At 48.9% G+C, this 24,639-nt stretch overlaps 1 protein-coding gene across 2 annotated transcripts in view; it reads left to right on the top strand.

The window, feature by feature from the left end:
• The first annotated feature begins 519 nt into the window (after nucleotides 1-519).
• CACNB2 (calcium voltage-gated channel auxiliary subunit beta 2) overlaps nucleotides 520-24,639 on the top strand; it is a 275,681-nt gene continuing 251,561 nt past the window's right edge. The window contains exon 1 of one of the 2 annotated variants that reach the window (XM_083189322.1): nucleotides 520-973. In XM_083189322.1, the coding sequence (XP_083045448.1) occupies nucleotides 887-973 (87 nt within the window). In that variant the 5' untranslated portion in view covers nucleotides 520-886. The remainder of the gene's footprint in view (nucleotides 974-24,639) is intronic. The other variant, XM_083189324.1, reaches the window with a different exon arrangement.

Here is a 24,639-nt window from a genome sequence, read left to right as displayed (position 1 = left end):
GTAATAGACATTACGGTGTAAATTTTTGTCCCTGTATCCACCTTGGAAGCAGTGGCGTAACAACAGGTCCGCAGAGGAGCTCCATCTGTGGGGGCCCCAGGAAGTTGTTGTACCGGGGCCCAGGATTTCTCTTGGCGGCCCTGCATGCCGCTGCCTGCACTGACACCCGATCCATGTGGTCTGGCATGCCTGCCCCTGCATTGTATGAAGCCCATGTGGACTGGGTCGCCTCTTCCTGTACTGTCAGCATCTCCTTGCATTGTATTACACCCATGTGGGCTGGCACCCAGTCTCCAGTCCATGCACTGTATGACACCCATGTGGGCTGGCTGGCATGCGTGTCTCTGCTCTGTGATGGATCACCGCATCCAGCCCAGCTGGTGGTACATGAGTAACAGCACCGCTTTCCCCAGTGATGAAGTGCAGTATGTTGTGCTGAAATCTCATTGCACTGTGTAATCCAGCTCTCTGCCAGCGCACATGCGTCCTGGGTACAGTCAGCGCTGCCAGCTCCCTGCAGGGTTTCTGGCTGAAGTATCCGGGCTGTCAGAGGAGCTCTGGGCGCAGAGTTTGGATCAGGACGTTGGGGGCTCTGCAGACACCTCTGATTATCTGCCAGCAATGATCCGGCAGGGTGTGCCCACTCTGTAGGCTGCCTGCCGGCCGGGGTACTGGTGGTGCGCCTCTTGCTACAACTCCCAGGGATAGAGCGGGGGAGAGAAGGGGTGCCGCAGGGTTCCTGAGACTGGCCGGCTGATGCTGCTTCCAGCCATGATACCATATCAGGCAATCTAACACAGACACACGGCGCCCGGATCTCAGAGCGGCGGCTGCTCTCGGCTTCCACAATTTTCTCCTCTTTTAGGGGTTACTCTATTATCTTCCAATGGTCCAAAACAACATGTCCAAGACCCCCTCAGCCTCACAGGAGATCCACACGGACGCCCCGGAGAACCCCGTCCCCACCATACAGGTACACAGCCAGCAGCTGTCTCATTGCTACATTGTGTCCAGTGTCTCCTCTATGGGATGCAGTGCTGTGTACACTGCGGATGCCAGCCTGCAGTGCTGTGTACAGGATGCCAGACTGTGTCCTATTAATGCAGAGTTCAGCAGATGTATCATATACAATAGAGTTAGGGCTAGATCTGTGCAGCTGGTGTAGAACTGGTGTAGAACTACAAGTGACAGCAAGGCCTTAGGACTCTACTTTAACAACAGCATAGCCTTAAGTTTCCTGTGCTTTATGTACAGATGCAGCAGAGTTTGTTTCAAAATGTGCAAATGGCAGGCAGGTCATGGTAGAACTTGTAGTTCTACAGAGGAAGAAAAGATAAGACTTTGCCTATTTTTACAGCATCAGTGTTTATTGTAAGCACAGTGTACAGCAGTTGTAAGAAGAAATCCATAGATGGCTAGTGTCCCTGCACTGTATGCATAGTGTGGTCAGTAACTGAACATGGGGGGGGGGGGGGCAGTGGCTGTACAATGGGGGGGGGGGGGGGGGGCAGTGATTGTACATTGTAATGTTGACCAGTGACTGTACATTGCGGTCCAGTGACTACATTGGGGGGGCAGGCAGTAACTGTACATTGCGGCGGCCAGTGACTGTACATTGTGTGTGTGTGTGGGGGGGAGGGTGACTGTATATTGTGGGGGGCCGGTCACTGTACATTGAGAGACCAGTGACTGTACATTGTGGGCCAGTGACTGTACATTTGGGGTCTCAAGTGACTGTACATTGCAGGCCAGTGACTGTACATTGTGGGCCAGTGACTGTACATTGGGGGTCTCCAGTGACTGTACATTGCAGGCCAGTGACTGTACAATGTGGAGGGCCAGTGACTGTACATTGCAGGCCAGTAACTGTACAATGTGGGGGGCCAGTGACTGTACATTGTGGGGGCCAGTGACTGTACATTGTGGGCCAGTGACTGTACATTGTGGGCCAGTGACTGTACATTGGGGGTCTCCAGTGACTGTACATTGCAGACCAGTGACTGTACATTGTGGTCCAGTGACTGTACATTGTGTGGGACCAGTGATTGTACATTTTGGGCCAAGTGACTGTGTGCTGGATACACCTATCATATGTGGTTCTCTGGTGAATAGGGAATATCTGTAACTAAGTAGGAACCGGACTGGACCTGGAACGCTGGACCAGACAGGCTCCAATCATCAAACTTTGCCATTACATCCCCCCTGTATGGTCCGGACTGTTCAGGTTTATACTACATCCCCTGACCATACAGGGAGGCTGTACTCTTTCCCTCTCTGTTTCTCTGGTGATAGGTGTTACAGGCACCCTCACTGAAGAGGCACCGCCACCCGACAGGCACCACACATACCAAACACTGCAAGCTCCGAAATGACTCAGTTTGATGACTGGAGCCTTTCCATTCCAAAGTTTAGTCCGGTTACGGTTTTTACCCATTCCCAAAAATCCTAATTTATGAAGTGCTTGAGCTGCACACAACAGAAGTGTCCGTAGGCTGGGTGCCGGACGCGGTCATTTACCCAACGTCGGGATTCCGACTGTCAAAACTCCGACAGACGGTTGCCCGACGGCCGCTGGGGAGAATAGAATAGGTGGCGAACGTAGCGAGCCACCGTGCCCGCAAGGGGCTTTGTTGCGCTCACCATGCTGTCTGAGTCCAGGGCAGTCGGGATCCCGACGTCAGGCTAATGACTGACGGGATCCCGACTGACGGTATCCTATACCACACCCCCTAGGCTATGCTCCGTGTACATCATGATTGCAACCTTCCTATTCTGAGGTTACAAGGTTCTGCACCACAGTTTACACATAAGACATAAAGGGGGAAATTTACTAAAATTGGAATAAGATTTCACATGTGATGGGTAACCGATCTGTCTATCTTCTAGACCAGCGGTTCTCAAACTGTGGGTTCTGACCCCAATGTGGGTCCCGACGTTTTCACCATGGGGTCACGACTGCATGTTGCTGACCATCAGGCTGATGACTTTTCTAATCTCAGTCAGTGATTCAAGGAGTCTGAAAAATCTGTTGAATTTTCTGTTATTTTAGACTCCTCCCATTATTTTGTGCCTCCACAATGCTGCCATGCATGTGGTGTCTGCTGACTACACATGTGATGTGATGGGTTATGGTATATCAGACTCCTCCCATCACTCTGTGCCTCCACAATGCTGCCATGTATGTGCTGTCTGCTGACTACACATGTGATGTGATGGCATTCTGTAGTAAATTGCTGGGATCCTGTCATTAATTTTTTTTGTCTGATGGGGTCCCAGAGCAAAATAGTTTGAGGACCCCTGTTCTAGACGGTGCTAAATAAATAAGAAATAGATTCTGATTGGTTGCCCATAGCAACATCACATGTGAAGTCTTATTCCCATCTTAGTAAATTTCCTTTAAATTATCATACCTCCCAACATGACCCTCTCCAGGAGGGATACAATGCTCTGCTCCTGGACTTCCCTTTTAATGGGCGAGATGCACCAAACAAAAATGCTGTAAAAACCCGGTTTTCGGGCGTTTTACCGCATTTTTATATGCAGTAAAGCCCCGCCACGGGGCTTCGCTGCGGGGGGTTATGACAGTTACAGATGGTGTAACCCCATTGAAGCCTATGGGATTCCCTTTGCATCCCCCACCACCACCACTCACCTGTGTCCGGGCAGCCTCCTGCTGTGCTGCCTGGACCAGTGACCTCCTCCCTGCACCTCTTGCAGGTGCAGGGAGGAGGAGGCGGAGCCCTGGCCGAGCAGCAGCAGCCAAGTAAGGGTCCAGGGAGGGAGGGGGGACCCGCTGCACGTCGCCGGCCACAACGCAAAGGCCAGCTCTTAACGCAAGAGCTGTCCTTTGCGTTAATAATCGCATATGTTAGTGTATATGCGATGATTAATGCAAATGCCGGTGATGTGTGGTGGAGGATGTTAGAGAACCCCGCCTAATGTATGCAATCACCTGTGTTGAACAGGTAGTTGATGAGAAAGGAGTTTCATCTCAGGTGACGGTAATCATACATCAAGGGGGAAGTCAAGGAGCAGAGCATTGTGTTCCTCCTGGAGAGGGTCATGTTGGGAGGTATGAATTATTATTATAATGCATACTTGCACACACTAGGGGTAATTTGTCATAATCCAATTAACCTATCAGTATGCTTTTGGATTGTGGTGAAAAAAAAATGTAAGAACACACACACACACACACACACACTCCACACAGGTGGAACAGGAATGCAACGCATGGCCTCAGGGCTGTGAGACAGCAATGCTAACCGCTATATTCACCCACATACGCAGACACACAGCCATACTAGAAGCATAAGGCAATCTCATTTACTTTTTGCCATTAGCCCTGATATTAAAAAAAATCAATGTGTTTTGGAATCAGCCCTTGGGTACCTGCAGAAAGTACGGCTCCTGGAATGCATATATGCCTCTACATTTGTTTCCGAATACCCCCTAATCAGAAATCCTTTATTAGATTCCACTTTTTACCCTCAGTTTCAAGCATATATAAGCAAAGATTCAAAAATATTTGCCTAGCCCAATGGACATAATTATGCAGCTTGTTCTGCACAAATTCATAAATATTTCACACTACGCCAGTGGTTCCCAACCTCGGTCCTCAAGTACCCCCAGCAGTTCACGTTTTTCCAGGTCTCCTCACAGAATCACAAGTGAAATAATTAGCTCCACCTGCAGATGTTTTAAAATGTGCCCGCGAATAGTAAGTACACCTGTGCATCTCTCAGGTGACCTGGAAAACATGACCTGTTGGAAGCACTCGAGGAACCACCATACTACATAAATGTAAAACTCACATTTCTGCCCAGTGTGTTTATGCAACTGATACAGGTGATACTTAGGTGTGTTTAGTTTTATTTTACAGTAGTTCGCTGCCTCACTTGCGCTGAGTTGATGCATGCACCGTGAAGCCTCCTATAGTACATCACTAATACCCCTTTTACACCGCCGCAAATACTCGGGTTTTTCCCTCGTGGACCCAGGTCAGCAGTGGTGTAAAAGGGGTCAACCCATGTCCATTTACACGGAACTTCTACCCAGGTCCTGACCAGGGTGGAACACAGGCAGGACCTGGGTAGTGGGCAGTGTAAATTGACCCGGCTCCCATTTATAACAATGGGGAAGCCCAACCTCCAGACTGCAGCGTCCTGCGGTCAGTATGGAGGTTGGGCGGTGGGCACACACAGCCTCCGCTGCTGTCTGCTGTACTGTGTGTACAGCAGCGGAGGCTGGGGGGAGGTGAATTGATGCCTGTGTGGCATCCATTCACCTCATGGATGGGGGCTAGGGGGGGTGCACTGAGGCTGGGGGCAGCCCAGCAGCTTACCTGAGGCTGGGCTTGCCTCCAGCGTAGGGGTCCGGGGGCACGGCTGTCAGCAGCCCCGGTGCTTGGAGATGATGTCATCTCCAAGCGCCGCCCCCATTTACACTTCAGGTCGGCACTGCAGTGTAAACGAAGCAAATCACGGATCCGACCTGGCTTGGAACCATGTTCCAAATACCGGGTCGGATCCAGGATTTTGGTGTAAAATGGGTATTATTCACTATGCATGCATGGAGCACCCAGAAAATGGGTGTCAAAAATGACAAAGAGAAATACATTTTATTATTATTATTTAGTACATATTTGTAAAATGACTTTTCTATGTGCATAAATCCTTGTGCAGCTACAGTACCATATCCTTGTTTATATAATAATACAGTTTTCAAAATTTGTTAAACTAATGCTGCAATTTTACTGTAAGTGCTAATATGCAAGAATCATATTATATAATGTCAGTTTGCAGCTCATTCAGTATCTTTAGTTTATCTTCATCAATAGGTTAATTTATTAATAGCATGTTCTTTAACGCTTTGAGTGCCAATAGAGATGTCAAAAACATCAGCTAAAAATGCCAGCGTCGCTCACATTGGTTACATAAGTTCAAATAAAAAATGTATAAAAAAATTATTATATTTCCAATACCATGTAAACATTACAGGTCATTATGATGAATGAAAATGTCTTCTTGGCAATTTTAATATCTATTTTTGACAAATTCACTTGGCAATCAAAAGGTTAAACAGCCAGACTGGGACTCTATAACAATATGAGGGTGGATCAATAAGTACCTGTGTTAGAAGACAGGTGGCGTTGCTGAGGCAAGTTGGTGTTACTACTGTGTACTAGCATCTTTCAAACAACGCCATACCAAATTTCAGATTGATTCATAGGATAGTTTTTTCCACCACGACCACCCTCATCCGGAATTGTTGCGGCCAAATTGCATGAATTGCGCTATTAATTGTGTTTTTTCTCCCGCGAGCCACGATTTCAAGTGAGGGAACAGAAAGAAGTTGCAGGTTCCAAGTCGGGCGAGCATGGTGGATGCGCCAACATATTCTGCACTGTGCCCCCCCACAACTCTGGCCTGTTGTAAGGCAAGTCCCAGAGGGCAATCTCTAAATGTTGGTGAAAAGCCAGATTGAACAAGCCGTGTAATTACTGTGTGAGGAAAAGTTGTGTGGTATAGGGGTCCGACAGTCGGGATCCCGACAGTCATTAGCCCGACATCGGGATCCCGACTGGCCGAACTCAGACAGCATGGTGAGCGCAACAAAGCCCCTTGCGGGCTCGCTGCGCTCGCCACCTATTCTACTCTCCCTCTATGGGGGTCGTGGACCCCCACGAGGGAAAATAGCAGGTGGCCATCGGGAACCCGGCTGCCGGTGTTTTGACAGTCGGGATCCCAACGTCGGGTAAATGCCTGTCGGGATCCAAACGTCGGGACCCCGTCCGGCACCCGAAGAAAAGTGCTTGTAGCCTCTGACTATTACACCTGGAACTATTCAATTAGATGCATCTTTCCTTGCACAGTAAATCTGCAGCTAATGTGTCTAGAGCTGTGGTTTAAGGCATTTGTGACGGTCCCTGGGTCGACAATGTCTAGGTCGACACCTACAAATGGTCGACATTCCCTTGGTGGACAATGAAATAAGATCGACACAAGCCTACGCTCACCATGCGCATGGACGCAGTACACTTCGATGGTGCCCATGTCGACATTTGTCAACATAGACACCCCAAAAACGTGAAAAACTTGTGTCAACCATGTACATGTCAACCTTAAAGCGTGTGTCGACCTTTTGTCACTGTCGACCCAGGGTATGTCAACCATTCTTAGGTGTCGAACTAGTCACTGTTGACAGATAGTGGTCGACCTAGTGACTGTGGACCTCGACATTGTGGGCCCATTATCCCAGAACCGTTTGCGGCACCCGGGATCAGAGCATAAACTCTACTTACTGTGGACTTGTGCTTCCAGCCTATCCCTCAGCTTGAGCAGAAATCTATGTTAAGTGCGGTCTGTGGGCTTTCTGCGTGCTACTACAGCAGAGGTGGGCAACATGCTTATGACTGGCCCGCCGCACAGACCTTTATTACTATGACAAGCGGCCCCACTAGCATTAGGCCGCTTGTCATGTAATCAGCAGAGGTGGCCACGACCGCGAGAGCCAGTACCTATATAGGCAGACTTTACTTGCAGGGCTAAATAGATGTACTTTTCCGGCGCCATGAACACCCGACTGCGGCGGCCGCGCACAGCATTACTGGGAGCGTGGGAGGGGACGCGGTGATGCGGCAGCCGCCTCCCCGCCATTGGATTGTGCGGCCGCCGCGTGACAGCGTCCCTTCCCACAAGCCCTGTAATGCTGTGCAGGGCAGGCGATCTCGGGCTAAGTTTGGCGGGCAAATGAATGAGGTGGCAAACAGCTATGCAGCTATTCTCCTCTCTCCTGGCTTCCCCCCATCTTTCAGGCACCACACACCCTGGAAAATAATAATAATCAAAAGTAAGTATGCAAATATTTTATGTGCATATGAGTACTGTTTACTGTACTGTGTACTCAGTGTGTGTATGTATGTGTATATATATATATATATATATATATATATATATATATACACATAATACACCCACACACACGTGTGTAATACTCTGTGTGTGTGTATATATATATATATATACACACATACATATGCATATGTGGCCCTCGAATATTTACTGGTAGTGTTAAGCGGCCCCCCCAGCCAAAATAGTTGCCCACCCCTGTACTACAGGCTGCAATTGAATAGCCTCAGCAACTGCTATTGAATCTGGCCCTAAATATCGTATGGTTTTTAAGCTGAATGATCGTTCAATCCTCTACCATGTACGCCTGTGTTGGTAGAGGATTTTATTGCCAAATTTTCTTTTGGCCCACTCTGGGGATTTCAGGAGTAGTGAGTTCCAGGTAAGGGATGGGAGGGGTGTGTATTTTGCAATGACATAAACCTCCAACTGTACCGAGTTAGCCGGTACAGTACCGTTTTTTTTACAGTCTGTACCGGCTAAATCAAAGTGAACCGAATGTACCGGTTTTCTTTAGTTTTCAGGTGGCTCCTTAGTCCACCTTCTCGTCACTGTGATCCATGGTCCCGGACGGTACGTGAAATCTATTATCTGGCCGGTTGCTGTCTTCTGCACCCGTTCCCAGTGGTGCAACGTGGGTCCTGGACCAGCATGCATCGCGTCAGGACGCCCTCTTGGGACCTGATACATGCGCCCTCTGAATTTCTGCCCACCGTGACGGCCTCTGGCAGGACCTGTGTGTTGATGATGTGTCCCCCGCAGCTCCCTCTGCATCCTGAGTGGTAAGTGTGAGGGCTGTGCCTGTGTTCTGGCCATGGGGGATTGACGTGGTTTATCTCCTCCGTGTGCCCGGCTCCATCCTCTGCCTCCTGTAACTTTTGGTGGGCTGTTACACTGCTTTGTGCTCTGAGGCTGTAGTTAGATGGGACTCAGCCTTTATAGATATCTGGCTCCTCTCCCTTGTGTATACCTGCCAGATAATACTAATATATATTATAATGCTGACATTCGGAAAGGGGATGGTCACAACCCTTTTTACCAGCAACCACACCCCCTTTACACGTGGTCACGCCCATTTCTGGGGGTGTACCGATTTCTGCCCTTCAGATGTTGGAGGGTGGTATGCAATGACTGATAATGATAATGTACCATTCCACAACAGTGATTTTTCTTCAATCCCACCTTCCTTGAGGCCTTGCGGATGTTTAGAAGGTTCTCCCAGGATTGTAATTGGAGTTGGCAAGGATAAGATTACCTACATATACTGTATGGTTTACAGTGGCGTAACTATAGCACAGCAGCCCCCGCGGTCGGGGGGGGGGGGGGCTGTGCAAATGGGGGCGCCGGGGGGGCTGCGGTGCTATAGTAATCCCCTCGCCCCCCATCCCCGGCATGCTTACCTGTCCGCGCGTCCCTGCTCCCCTCCTGGCTTCAAACAATGCTATGGAGACGGACCACGATAAAATGGCCGCCACATAAAGCAGACTGTTCTCTGAAACTGTCTGCGGTATGGGGGCGGCCATTTTATCGTGGTCCGTCTGCATAGAATTTATTGAAGCTAGGAGGGGAGCCGGGATGCGCGGACAGGTAAGCATGCGGCAATGGGGGGAGGGGGCACGGGGGGCAGGACGGACAGGCGGGGAGGGGGGGGGGCACCCCCCATTAACGGCGAGGGGGGGGGCACCCCAAACAAAGCTAAGCCGCTGATACATAAATTAAATAAACATTAATGATATTAGGCCATTTATCAACATCAATTAATTACGATTTTACTAAAGCTTGTAAATGCATGTAAAGATGAAAGGTCTAGGAATGGAACCTAGTGTTTCCAATGGTAACATACCCACTACCACTTGCGCCTTCAGTTGGGAACTACGCAGGAGCGGCCGCATCTTGTTACCACCACATTTCAATCACATTTACTCTGTTGAATGCAAAGAGTTAATAGATTGTCCTCCATTCACCACCTCTCCAACCGCTGTTGTATGACGCTGTGTTAGCATCAGTGGGTAAAGATCTTTATCACCATATCTGTGATATTGTTGCAGTGAAGAGATTTTCGTAGCCACAGAGAAAAAAGCTGTAAGTCTTCTAATACCTGGGGAATTGCTGTATTGTTTAAAGCGTTCTATTGATGGCTGCATGAAAGTTACATTATGTACTATGAGCTTTCTGTGTAATTATTCATCTTCATTGCCAGCACAAATTGAATTGTCGGCATGGCAACTATCGCACGATATTTTATCTGTAGGCTGAGGAACAGTTTAAACAAACATTATCACTTATGGCATAATGTATAACACTGCGAGAGTCACTCCACTTGCCTGCAGGATATCTGAATTCTTTCAGTGATTCAAACTGCCATTGCCGTATACATACAGTGTAACACTATTAGTATATAGACTGCATAGTGATATGGGAAAAGTATGTTTACGTTTGCATCAACTGTTAAAGCACTTTAATAAAGTAATATCGAATGAAATAGATGAAGGCATTAGTGAGGTTCAGTGGCGGCACCTCATCTTTTCACGGCAGTGGCATAACTAGATACATGTGGGCCCCATAGCAAAAGTCTGTAAGAGCCCCTATTTATCACCTAATGCTGAAAAATGTATACAGCACATGATACTTTGACAGGCCCCATAGCAGCTGCACCCCCTGCACCTATGGTAGTTACGCCCTTGTCTCACGGTAATTACAGATTCTTTCTTAAAATAAAAACCCACTAAGCTTTTTTGGGGGGCCATTAATATGAGATTGCATGTAAAAGGCACTGTATACCCTCCAACAGGACCCATTCCATTAGGTACAAAATGCTCTGTTCCTGGACTTCCCTGCCAGTGGCAGTTACAGAGGTTGGACTCCAGCACAGTCCAAAATTCAAAGAGGGGTGGTCACATCAACTGCCAGTGAGTCCAGGACAGTGATGCTTGGAGTGGCATTAGGCAGAGGCATAACTAGGAGTTTGTGGGCCCCATAGCAAAATAATCAAAGCCCCCCCCCCCCAGGGAGATGAAGGTGTGGGGGGGATAGACTGACAGACAGAGAACCATGTAGTGAGACAGAATGACAGAAAGAAGGAGGGTGCAGCATAGACAGACAGAAAGGTGGTGAGCATAGATGGTCAGACAGAGCACCACATGGGGGGGGGGAGAGACAGATGGGGGGCATAGACAGACAGAAAGGGTGGGGGGAGTACTAGACAGATGGACCATGGTGGGACAGACTCACAAACAGACAGATGGGGGGAAGGTTGTTCTCACCATCCCCAGGTCTGTAGCGTCCACTTCCTCTCCTTCGAGGTGTGGCTTGGGGCAGTGGCAGCAGCAGAAGCAGCTCCTTGCAGCGGGTCCTTCATGGAGCATCGCCGGGCAGCAGCGGGTCCCATCTCCCCACACACACACAGGGTGGTGGCTCTGTGTAGTGTGTTGCTCTGGGAGGCAACCGCAGCGGGACACCAGGACCCCTCGTCTGACAGAGCACGGCTCTAGGAGGCAATAGTATCCGGTCTCCTCCGCCAGGGAGGAGTGGCAGCTGGTCTCTTGCGCAAGGGAGCCGCTCCGGGCAGCAACAGCAGCAGGTCCCCTCCTTCGTCGGGGGAGCAGCTCCGGGCAGCAAACAAACAGTCCTCTCCTCTTTCCCCTGGCACCGCCGTCACAGCCAGGCACTGGCAGGCAGCCGGCAGGTGAGCAGCAGTAGGACGACTTCTGCTGCTGTACTAACGGCTTCCGGGCAGCGGTTCTGGCACTCCCCCTTCCTCCCTTGCACTAAAAACACTGTCCCCGGACCCGCGGCTTTACTATCTTTAGGGGGAAATACAAATAGCACAATTACAGAGGGTGCAGGAGATAGCCTGCTAGGATTTTGGGGCCCTCCAAGCCCCCGGGCCCCATAGCAGTTGCATCCCCTGCATCCTCTGTAGTTACGCCACTGGCATTAGGTGTGGCTTCCCTTTTTGAATATTGAACTGTGCTGCCCACCTCTGCAACTGCCAAGGAAGTCCAGAAACAGATCATTTTGTACCTAATGGAATGGGCCATGTTGGAGGGTATGGCACTGCATATTTTAAAACTGTTGGTATGTTTATGGGGTGTGTTAAGCGCCTCAGTGGTCAGGATGCCAGTGTTTACTGTACCGACGGCGGCATCCCTACTGGTGCCGGGATACTGGAACCGGAATCCTGACATCAATTAGGATCCTGACTGCCGTAATGCTGAATGTTAAGTATGGAGGGGGAGCACTAGCGCGACACCCGGGAGGGGGGTTAGGCACTAGGGGGGACTCAGAGTTAAGGCCCCCATACACTTGGGCGACTTGTCGTAAAGACAAGTCAGCCCCGATTTCCCCTGAGCTTCCCCCGGCAGCTCCCCGGGGAGCTTGATAAGATTTGGCACTTGATGTGCCATTTTTTACATGTGATAAATCGGATGCGATTTATCACATGTAAACCCGGGGAGTAGCAGGGGGGGGGGGAGAGGGTCCGTGGCAGGGGGCGCCGCAGGGACCGGAGAGTCAGCAGCGGGTTGCAGGGGACGCTGCGGGGGACAGTGACAGCGACGGAGAGCCGGGCAGGGGGAGGCGGGAGCTGTCAATGCTGGAAAAAAAAAGCCCATACAATGAATGGGCAGCCTGTGATTGGCTGAGTGCTCTCTCAGCCAATTGCTGACTGGCTGAGAGAGCGCTCAGCCAATCACAGGCTGCCCATTCAATGTATGTTTTTTTTTATTCCAGCGCTGACAGCTCCCGGCTCCCCCCTGCCTGCCTCTATGTTTACTGCCGCCTCTGTGTCCCCCGGCCCGCAGCGTCCGCTGACTCCACAAATGTCCCCCGCCCCTAGCTCCCTCCACCTGCCCGGAGCATTTACAGTTCCCCTACCCGACTCCTTCGGCAGCGGGGACCAGTCAGGGGAAGCGGCAGGAGCAGGCTGGAAGCGGGGAGTGGTCCGGGGGAGCGTCAGGAGATGTAGCGGCAGATGGGGACCACAGATGGAGAACAGAGACCGGAGGCGCGGCGGGAGAATAGGAAGAAATCCTATTCAAAAGACCGGGCGGCCGCTGATTGGCTGAGAGCTCAGCCAATCAGCGCCGCGGCTGCCCGGTCTTTTGAGTAGGATTTCTTCCTATTCTCCCGCCGCGCCCCCGGTCTTTACTCTGCATCTGCGGTCCCCGTCTACAGCTCCCCTGAACCGGTCCTCAAGGTACCCATAGATCTATCGGATCTGAAACATCGTGGGTGCTAAAAAGTACCCACGATGTGCCCATGATGGGTCAGATCCGATACATCTTATGTTCAGCAGGTCCGACGCCCTGATCCGATCCGATGCGCGCGGGAACGCGCATCAGATTGGATCAGATGTCACAAACTACCGATTTTGGGCCAATTTCACCCGATTTATCGGCCCAAAGTGCCGAAATCGGGTGAAATCGGCTCAAAATCGCATAGTGTATGGGGGCCTTTAGGCTGCGAGGGAGGGAATGTAAGGTTTGGCCAGATATACTAAGCTTGAAAAGTGATAAAATAGAGAGTGATAAACCACCAGCCAATCAGCCCCAAACTGTCATGCCACAGGCTGTGCTTGAAAATGACAGGTAGGAGCTGATTGGCTGGTTGTTTATCACTCTCCATTTTATCACTTTTTAAGGCTTAGTACATCTCGCCATTAGTGTTCGGGGAGGAGAGATTTAGGGTGGGGCACTTAGAAGGGTGAGTTAGGGTTAGGCTTTGGTATGGATGGGGTTAAGGTTAGGCACTAGCAGGGAGAGTTAGGGTCAGTCAGGCTGTTGCGGGGGGTTAGGGTTTGGATGGGGGGTGGAGAGTTAGGGTTAGGAGGGGCAGGGAGAGGGTAGGTATACTTACCTGACCAATGTTGGGATTACCTCCATCGGGATGCCGATGTTGACATTGTGACCTCCGGTCATGTGTCTATGGCCCTTATTCTGATCGGTGCGGATTTTACCGCATGCGGTCGTCCCGCCGATGGTTATCGTCTGCGCATGTGCAGAGGTCACTCTGCGCATGTGCAGGCGATTTCGCCGCACGGATTCTTTATACGCCGCACAGGGGGCGTAGAGGGGCGTGAGGGGCTACTTAGCCTCATTACCCTATGCATACGCCCCGCGTTTCATGGGCGTTCCCATGCAAACGCGGGGCGTATGCATGGTAATGAGGCCCTGACGCGTGGGTACGGGGCGGGCATCTGACATCGCCGGATGTCAGCTGCCCGCCCCCATACATGATTTCACACGGACAAGTGTCCGTGTGGTCTTGTGTTGCGGGACCTGGTGGAGCGTGCGGCCCTGCATTCGATGTTCGGCGACCATCGAATGCAGGGGCTGCTCCCAAAACGGAGGAGGCGTATCCCCGTCCAATTTCATGCGGATCGCCACATATCCGCATACGGACGGCAGGTGGCGATCCGTATGGAAGGCGGGGATTCGCCTGCACGGTTGCGGCCGCATATTCTGATCGGGCCGCACCGATCAGAATAAGGGCCTATATCCCATATTTATTTGTAATAGCCCTGGGCACAAACTCCACCATTACATTTCATGTTTTAAGAATATCCAAGCTTGAGCACAGGTGACTTATTTAGTACTGCAGGCAATTTTATTTAACTATCTAAACCCAAGCATGGACTGTAATGGTGCACTGTAGCTTAGGAATCTCTGATCTATTTCATTCTATAGCACAGTAGCTGGATTCTGTCTTGTTGCTATGGGTAACAACCACAGGAGGTATGATAAATACAGTATCTCCTTAAGTCAGCAAAGAAAAAAAGAGAATCGGCAGCACCCCCTAGAGCAGGGCTGAGCAACACCGGCCCTCCAGATGTTAATAAACTACACATCCCAGGATGCTTTGCATTAGTTTTGCTATGTGGTCATGCTGAAACTGATGCAAGGCATGCTGGGATGTGTAGTTCATTAACATCTGGAGGGCCGGTGTTGCCCAGCCCTGCTCTAGAGGGTGATGCTAGTAGCGCTTGACTGAGGGTTTTTCACTGAGCTGCTGCTAAAGATAGGGATAGTCGGTCCCTATATAAGGGGTGAGCAAAAAGAAAAGATGTTTAAGCAGCGCTGGTTGGAAATACTAAGACCAATTGGACTGGTTTCACAATAAAAAACATACAATTTATTATACACAATGTAATGAAGTTAAAATTGAGCAGTATTTATATTCTTATGCAATTGCTGAAATATATGACGAATAGCATAAAATAAAATAAATGAATGATCCTTTGATAAATCTGTGGAATACAGCGAAACGCATCAGAGGTGCCACCCAGACCCCATTGAAGGAGTGCTACCCAGATTCCTGGCATTTTGCATCCATCCTTCATCTCTGATTGGGACCGATCCGAACCAGCCCTCCAGTGGAAACCTCCACCAGTTCCAGAACAGGAGCCACTTCACCATGCACCTTCAGCGCTTTCCTTCTTCCAAGTCAATTTGGACATCCACTTGGACCAGCATAACATCAGCTGAGGAGGTTACTGACAGCGCAGGACGCTACCCCACAAGTGGACGGTAAAACCAACACCCCCCCCCCCCCCCCCCCCCCATTTTCAAACTTGGGATTGCTGTAAAAAGGGCACAATAGGAACGGACAGATGCCTCAAAATTCATTTATCCCCCTATTATACCAGGAATCATGGGACTTAAATCTAGTGTACTAGCATTTTTTTAACATTCATTTATTTTATTTTATGCTATTCATCATATATTTCAGCAATTGCATAAGAATATAAATAATGCTCAATTTTAACTTCATTACATTGTGTATAATAAATTGTATGTTTTTTATTGTGAAACCAGTCCAATTGGTCTTAGTATTTCCAACCAGCGCTGCTTAAACATCTTTTATTTTTCTCCATATGTCAGCGTCTCATCTCTCAGGCATGATCTCTCTGGAAATGTTGGGCTGCCCCCAGAGACTGTACCTGCGCTGCAGTCTCCTCCTTAGTGACAGGAGTCAGATGCTGCAGCATAATGTCACATTACGGGAACCAGCTCCCAGTCACTGGGCATTTTAGTGTCACCCCTGAAAAGATGACAACACCCCCCTGTCAAACTAATACAATAATTAGTATGAGGTCCTGACTATGGCCCTTATTCTGATCGGTGCGGCCAGAGCCGCATATGCGGCTCTGACCGCACCAGGCGAATCCCCGCCTTCCAGACGGATCGCCACAGCCGTCCGTACGCGGCCATGTGGCGATCCGCATGATTTTGGACGGGGATACGCCTCCTCCATGGTGGGAGCAGCCCCTGCATTCGATGGTCGCCGAACATCGAATGCAGGGCCGCACGCTCCACCAGGTCCCGCAGCACAAGACCACACGGACACTTGTCCGTGTGAAATCTTGTATGGGGGCGGGCAGCTGACATCCGGCGATGTCAGATGCCCGCCCTGTACCCACGCGTCATAGCCTCATTAGCAAGCGTACGCCCCGCGTTTGCATGGGAACGCCCATGAAACGCGGGGCGTATGCATATGCAAATGAGGCTTCGTAGCCCCTCACGCCCCTATCCACCCCCTTTGCGGCGGTCAAAATACGTGTGCGGCGATTTCGGCTGCACATGCGCAGAGTGCCCTCTGCACATGCGCAGACCGAAAACATCGGCGGAACGGCCGCAAGCGGCCGTTACCGCTTCAAGCAGAATAAGGGCCTATGCCGGGTCCTGCTGATTATTCCCAGACTTCTTCCTCATGTGGAAGCAGTTTCTGTAACCACTGTCTGGGTGCTTCCAGCTAATAGCAGGCAATATTATCTGCTTTAGATTACCGCCTGTATTTACACACACACAAATCCTAAGTAATAACATTAGGGAACACTCCGCAAGATTGAGTAGGAAAATAATTTATGTCACACACTGCTAGGTACAGTGCTATTAATTACTCATGAGAACATAAATTACATTCCGGATGATATTATATAGGTCTTACTGCATCCCTGATGATTCCAATATGTTAAATTACACTTTCATGAAGTTCTAAAAAGAAAAAAACAACGTTGGTGTTTAATTTATATACAGAAGTATGCAGATTAGATAATCAAAGGAAAAATATCCTCAGAGCACAGTATAATAAGGTGCTAATGTACCTGGAATGTATTTGAGACCTAGGGCGGGATGTACTAAAGGGAAAATGCGGTAAAACGGGGGTTTTAACGCATTTTCCTATGTACCATTACCCGTCCACCCCGTCTCCGCCGGGCAGGGTAATGGGCTTCTATCGCTGCCCGCCATCCACGCGACCCCCCCTCCCGTCCTCCATCGATCTCCTCCCCCAGCAGGTGTCACAGCCGGTAAAACATCTGGCTGCAGGGGGGAGGAGGAGACTCCGGGGACACTGACAGCCGCCGGGATGTGACGGAGACCCCAGCACACCACATTACAGGTATCGCGAGGGACTCCGTCACCGCACCCCGATGCTAGCCGCATATGTTAGTACATATGCGGTAGCATCGCGGCGGCAGGGCGGGGAGGGGCGGCGATGTATATTAATACATCCCGCCCCTAATACTAAGAGCAGTAGCAGCCCAAGGAAGGAGGTACAAACAATCTTGGTATAAAAAATTTGTATAGTGACACCCTGAAGTTGGGATGTATCACTAACAGACCTGTAACACCCACATATAATACTGCTGTCATAAACTACTACTGTATAGGCGATTCTGTGAATGCCGTTTCAGAACTAATGTGATCCCACTCAGGTTAGGCCATTTTGAAAGAAGGCGTAGAGGATGGCGCCATTTTAAACAAAGTCAACCAAAATCAACAAAAACCACAAGGGAGGGAGGACAGCAAACAAAGAGGGTGATTCTGGTTGGTTTGCAAAAGCAAACTCCTTTAATGGACAAAAACATGTGCACTGCAAGTGGGGCAGATGTAACATGTGCAGAGAGAGTTACATTTGGGTAAATAAATAAGAATAAAGCAGCCAGTATGTACTCTGCACAGAAACAAAATAACTCACCCTAATGTATTGTAACACTCTTAGCACGTTTCATCAGCCCCCCTGCCGTGCAGCATGGTTTGTCCGTTATAAAAGGAGTTTGCTGTAGCAAACCAACCAGAATCACCTAAAAAGAGGCTTTGGCCTGCAACACCAAGCACTTAGGGCCTTATTCTGGTCGATGCGTACTTTCCCGAACTCTTTCGGATGGCGTTTTTTAGCCGTCTGCGCATGCGTGGGCAACGCTATGCGCATGTGCCACGCATGGTCTCCGTACTTGTTCGCACTAATACCGTACAGAAATGTGCACCGCAATCACTCTGGAGATATGGGCGTATTATGGGCGTCATTCAGAAATACACAGGGGCGTAGTTTCAAAGTAGGCTAAACTGGGTGTAAACATGGGCGTACACGAGGGAGTGCACTCATTCTGGTACGCGTGCATTCGGACAGCACACCGAATGCACACAAACAAAAAGGCAGCAAACATGCGGTCTTCAAAAGCAAGTATTGCTTTGCGGACACCACTCGGTCATGCGCTAGGCATTCGGAACGCCCAATCAGTACGGGCGCACCGCAACCAATGTCAGCTGAACACAATACAATCCACTCCTTTACTCATTACTCATTAATTACACTATTCTCATTGCTTCAATTGGAACCATTGCAGCTTAAATGGACCATTACTAAACACTAATTTAGCCTAGCCTAAACTAGCCTAATATAAATATACATGTCACTTGTACATTTACCAATAAAACCACACATTTGGGGATCAAAATATAAATTTATTACAATAACGTCAAACAGAAAATGGAAAAAGCATGTGACCGATTTCGGAGTTCAGATAAGAGTGGTGATTTTTGAGAAAATACACCGCATTGGTGCGTACGGCCAGGGTCCCGTCCGTTCTGACGCGGTAAGACCGTGCAAACGCTGTAAGACCGTGCAGAATATGTGTGTCCACCGCACACGCAAGGTTTGGATGTCGTCCGTAAACATGCCCTGTTCTTCTAGTGTGAGTCCGTCCGTATGCGGAGGTACGGTGGGCGTTTCTTCGGACAATGTCCATACAGCGTGGCGTGCGGACCTCTCCGAAAGATTTCGGAAATGTACGCACCAACCAGAATAACCTCCTTAATGTCCAGCACAGAAACATCCCCTGTCAGAGTTAGGATGTCATGTGATGTTCCTTCATGCCAGCCCCCATCCTGGAGGTATAAACTGCCTTATTTCTTATATCAATCATTTGGTTTCTCTTCTCTTGAACCATCTTCAATGGAACCAAATCCTGCTGTTCTCTGCCATGCTGATGCTTATTATAGTGTCCTCTACTATATACTATATACTATAGGCATATGGTTATATACCTTATACTTGTCCTCTATTGTAGTCAACTGTAAGTCACTGTTTCCTATTTTGCTTTTTATGTTTATGTACTCTGTAAGTGGGTGCTGCGAATCCCTTGTGGTGCCATATAAATATATTTTAACAATAATAAGGTATGTACCGTACGTTTATATACATATTACGGCAGTATACACGTGGGCCTGTAATGAATGCTCAGATGTGACCTGGGGCCTTATTTTGGTTCACTTGCTCCCCTGAGCGTTTGCACGGGGGAGTAATGTTTTTCTTCTGTGCATATGCTGGGTGCAAGCGGGCATGGCGAACTTCTAGACCGCCATCACATTCACACCTATCAGTGCGGGGCAGGGGGTTGGGGGGCATCTTGGACAGCGCTGCTATCATGGAAACACCCAGCATTTTATGGGCGTTCCCATGAAAATAAGGCAATGACACGGGTGCCAGGGGCGGGCAGCTGTGACATCACTGGATGTCACCTGACCGCCCTCTTCCTGAACATGGAGCACGCAAACTAAGAGACCAGAGAGTGTCTTAGTTTTTCATGCACCTTCCAAATCATTGTGATTCGGCCCCTGCACCCAAGGCTGCGTAAATGGATGTTAATGCAAAACATCCATTTGCAGCCCTGCAGGGAATTCGGCGAGCAACGGGGGGCTAATTTCGCAGCGTTGCGTGTGGATCAGAATAATGTCCCTGATGTACAGGTCATCACATACTGTAATCTGCAGAGACTTCATAGCATTCTGATCACTGGTATCTGAGCGCCTGCAGAATGCATATTAAGTTATGCGTATGTGAATATCCAGTTTCTGTGTCTCTTATGAATATATATATGTATTGTTTTAATTATCCTGTAGTTTATAGCGATAGTTCATTAGTGATACAGTTGCCATCTTTCCGACCCATTCCAGTTCTCACCTGGGGTCATTTAAATTAAATATTCAGTTCTTGTACATACTAGCCTGGTTGTGCATTTACCATCTGGGGGAAGAACCCTTGCCTCACTGCTGGGTGTAATCTGATACTACTTTCAGACCGCAAATGCCGTGTCGCACACGGGATTAGGACACGGGTCCCATCCCCAGAGCAACACGGCAATGCGGTCTGAAAGTTCCAACACGGCATATTGCCGAGTCGGTGACGTCACATGGGGCGGTGCTGGGCGGCGGCGCGTCATCGGGGGCTCGGGAGGAGGCAGTACTTGGAGCTGACAGTGCTGCCTCCTCCATACTGTGAACGGGACACGGGTCGCTCGACCCAGGCACCCGTTCACACTGCGCTTGACACGGGTCATAGCCGTGTTCAACCCTGGTCATTACCAGGGTTGAACACCCGTGTTGCTCGACCCGTGGTGGCCTTTTCAGACCGCACCGTGACCCGTGTTTAGGCCCCGCGAACACGGCAATAAGCCGTGTTCGGAGTGCGGTCTGAAAGCGGTATGATTTAGAAGTTGCTGACAAACAAAAAGTCCAGATAATTGATCTATTACACCCGCTCCCCACCATCTGTATCATGAATTTAAGTGGGGTATCACAAAAAGGTATGTCTAGAAATGTTTGTTAGTACTATTGTTGTTTTAAAAAATCTATTTGATATAGATCTGCGACACAGCTGTTTCATGGTTGGGACCATTGATGGTTGCTCCCCGGGGGTTGCAGTGCAGACCACAAACAGCAGAGGAGTGGTGGGGGGAGCGTAATACACAACCATAACTGCATATTTCACCCCTTCAGTGGTGGTTTTCTGGGGCATGGCCAGGTTGTGGGCAGGGGGTGGGGAGCGGGCACAGATTACTTTACATGTGTTCCGTGTTCCCTCGCGGGGCTCGCTACGTTTCGGGCTCGCCACACTTTATGAAATCAACTCCACGCCGACGTGGATAGTGGGGGTATGAAAAGGTCGGGAGGACGCATTCCACGTCCCCTCGCGGGGCTCTCTGCGCTCGCCACGCTTTGGGGTGACGTGGATAGTGGGGGGTGTGCTAAATCCCATTGCATCGCATAGACGTGTATACTGGGGGTGTTGTGCTAAATCGCATCACACGCAAAATTGCATACGATCGCATGCGATTTTGCGTGCGTTCCGCGGCCAGGTGTAGTGAATAAATTAACTAGTGAGATCGCATCGCATCACACGGCACGAAAACGTGCGATGCGATTTCTCTACACAGAATAGCCCACTAAGCAAATAGCTTAGTGAGCGCCCTGCAAATACTCAAGTACCATTTATTATGATTTACTTTCTCCAATAGGACTCAAGGTGCTTCGTTTTACTAACTTATCAGGGGATACTCGTACTTTGGGTACTTGGTACTGGGTACTCACTGTATTTTTATTACCATCATTATGTATTGTATATTTAGCATCTGCCAAGCCTTCCTTGTCAGTATATGATGTTCCCACTGCCTTTGCCCCATGTCTCAGAGTTCAGCAACTCCCCGGAGACGTGCGTCTGGTGAATGGGCGGCAAGTTGCACAGCTTTAGACCATGAGTTTGGGATGAAGAAAGCTAGAAGTGACTGGGTGTATTCCTTACTGCAGCATCTGCACTGAGCGCCGGATGGGTCTGCAGTATGTCACACAGGGCCGGGTGGGTATAGAGCGCTGGACATGGCTGTGTGTAACAAGTGCACCAGTTGCCAAAGCAAACAAGGCATTATTTTTTCTTTTTTAAGATACAGAGTTATTTCATCCTGTCTACAGTCCCTGCGTTCCACTAGCTGGAGCAGATTTTCCTGAGCTGCAACCATTTACAATGCTCTCACAGAAGCCCAAATCGGATGTGTCTGAAATCCAATCCGATGCATGGTCCTGTGCGCATCGGATCCGACCTGGAGATCATATGGGCTGCACGTATGATCTACGAGTTGGTCTACCTACCAGCGGCAGGAAGCGAGGATCACATGTGGCTGGAGGGGGATTGTATGCGACTTCTGCAAGGGGAGAAGTCGCATAGTGTATGGACAGTGTATGGACACCTTATGGCGGCCAGACTAAATAATATAAGAGCCTGTTAGTGCTATTGCAAGATGCCAATATATACTGGACATTATATACAAGCCATACTTGCCTAATCTCCCGGAATGGGCGAGAGGCTCCCGAAAACCGGAAAAGTAAACAAGGCTCCCAGTCACCCACCTTCTACACTCATTCAGATGGAAGACGGTGATTGGGTGTTAATGTGATATGTGCACAATTGAGTCATCATAGACCCACCCCCACTTTGCAATGCCGGTAATGTGTGCGTGCTGTAATGCAGGGGAGGGGCTAGGATGATGTAATTGTGAATCAATGTCGCTAGGGCGCCTCCTCCATGTCCCCTCCTGAGATACATGGTTGCTTCCTCATGTAACATACTGGCCTGCAGGTAGGTATGTATGATACATGCCGAACATAATCTAAGTTATATTAAACTAACTTTTTTTAAGCATAGCTATTGTTTTTGATTCAAAAGTATTTTGAAACAGTTATGAATGTTTCGAGAATAACGTGGCATTTGGTTAGGCAATAACAACCAATGCACTGCACTACTATCCTGGCAAAACTTAATAATAATAATAATAATAATAATGATAATAATTATTATTATTGCATACCTCCCAACTGTCCTGTTTTTTTCGGACGATCCTGCCCTCCGCCCGGGGCTGGCAGTGTCCCGCGGCAGGGGGGAGGGCAGTTTGGAGTCCACCCAGCCTGACAGAATAGATGCTGTGCATGCGTCTATTCAGCAGCACAGAGAATGAAAGCGGTGGTGCGCGAGTGTTCCTCTTCCCAACTTAAAAAAGTTGGGAGTTATGTTGTTGATATTAGATTATAGTGCTTTTTTTTTTCCAGTCACACTCAAAGCACACTATAATAATACAGAGAGGACGAGCCAGCCATCTTGGGCACCCTTTGTGCTATTCCAAGGAATAATTCACATTTAAATAATCCAGAATATTATCTGGTGGCCGATCTGGGAACTATTTCAAACTGTTCTCTTGGCAGACTGGTGCCCGACGTACCTCTGAATATTCAAGGTTACATTCTCCTAATGATTTATGAAAAAAAAACAAAGGGCTCTGTTCATCACTCTTATATAGAGATGAACAGAGCGATGCCTGGTTTGTGCGTGAGTTTGCACACTGGTATTCCCAATTTTTGCATTTTTACATATCCTGCAACCTAAGGTCTAGTGTATAGACATAAAGATTCACAAGTCATCATCATCAACAACAGCAAGAAAAATATTAACTATAGGTGTGTGTGTTTGCCTTGAAATAATATGAAAAATAGGCGCTGAGGAGATACACGATGTTCATAGTCAGTTTATTTATATACACAGTTCGACACGTCTAAAGATACAAATAAAAAATTCGGAATACTTTACATCACATATGACAGTTCCACCCTTTAACAAAGCTTTTGGCACACTCAATTCTGAAAAAGTTCTGGCACATTGAATATAAAAAGCCCAATATTGGTGCTGTGGTGGACTTATGCCACAAGGCAAAGAATGCAGGTGCCGAGCAGTGATGCCCGGCGCCACCGCACAGAGCTTAGGTTCCAAGAAAATGCAGGTGCAGATAGCAAAGCGTTTCGGAGATATAAGCCTAAGATCCTAGCCTGATGAAGGAGAAATATATCTCCGAAACGCATTGCCATTTGGAGGAAGATTTGATACACACGCACTGAAAGCACGGACACTTTATCTGCACCTGCACTTTCTTGGAACCTATGCGCTCTGCGGTGGCGCCGGGCATCACTGCATTCTTTGCCTTGTGGCATAAGTCCACCGTAGCACCATATTGGGTGAGGTCCCTTTATATTCAATGAATGAATGCCAGCTCTCCCCCCAACTGATTACTTTGTCCCGTTCCCACATCTTAAGATGTTGCCAGTACTGCTGTCTGCCGCTGGAACTCCCTCACTATCAGGTGCTCCACCTTTCTACAAAACCTCAAACAGCTCCTCAAAACCCATTTCTTTATCAAAGTCTTTCAGCTCTCATTCTAACTCACTGCTAAATGCTCATTACCCCCTCCCCACCTGTGTCACCCCTGTCTGTTTGCCCTACGCTTTAGATCAGGAGCAGGGCCCTCGTTCCTTATGTGCTTTTCCATCCATCACTTTTACCACCATATGCTGCACATTGCCTTCAACCCTACCCAACTCTTTGGCTTTGCTGTCTGCTGATTATTTGTGTACCATGACTGCTTATGCCACCATGTTTTAAACCTGGACCATGTTCTGCAACGTTCTGTATTGTAAGTTACTTGTTTTGTTTATACAGTTTCTGTTTATGTAGCGTGCAAGCAGTGGTGTATCTATGATGGGTGAGGTGCTCTGTGCAGTTTATATTGGCCCCTGGGTCCAATGGGGCCACACGCTATGCAATGCACCCATTTCTTCAATACTTGCCTCTC

The sequence above is a fragment of the Crinia signifera genome, chromosome 5 (assembly GCF_055691185.1).
Source record: "Crinia signifera chromosome 5, ASM5569118v1, whole genome shotgun sequence".
Taxonomy (NCBI): Eukaryota; Metazoa; Chordata; class Amphibia; order Anura; family Myobatrachidae; genus Crinia; species Crinia signifera.
The sequence above is the reverse complement of the archived record's forward strand: the minus strand, read 5'-3'. Positions and strand labels throughout refer to the sequence as shown.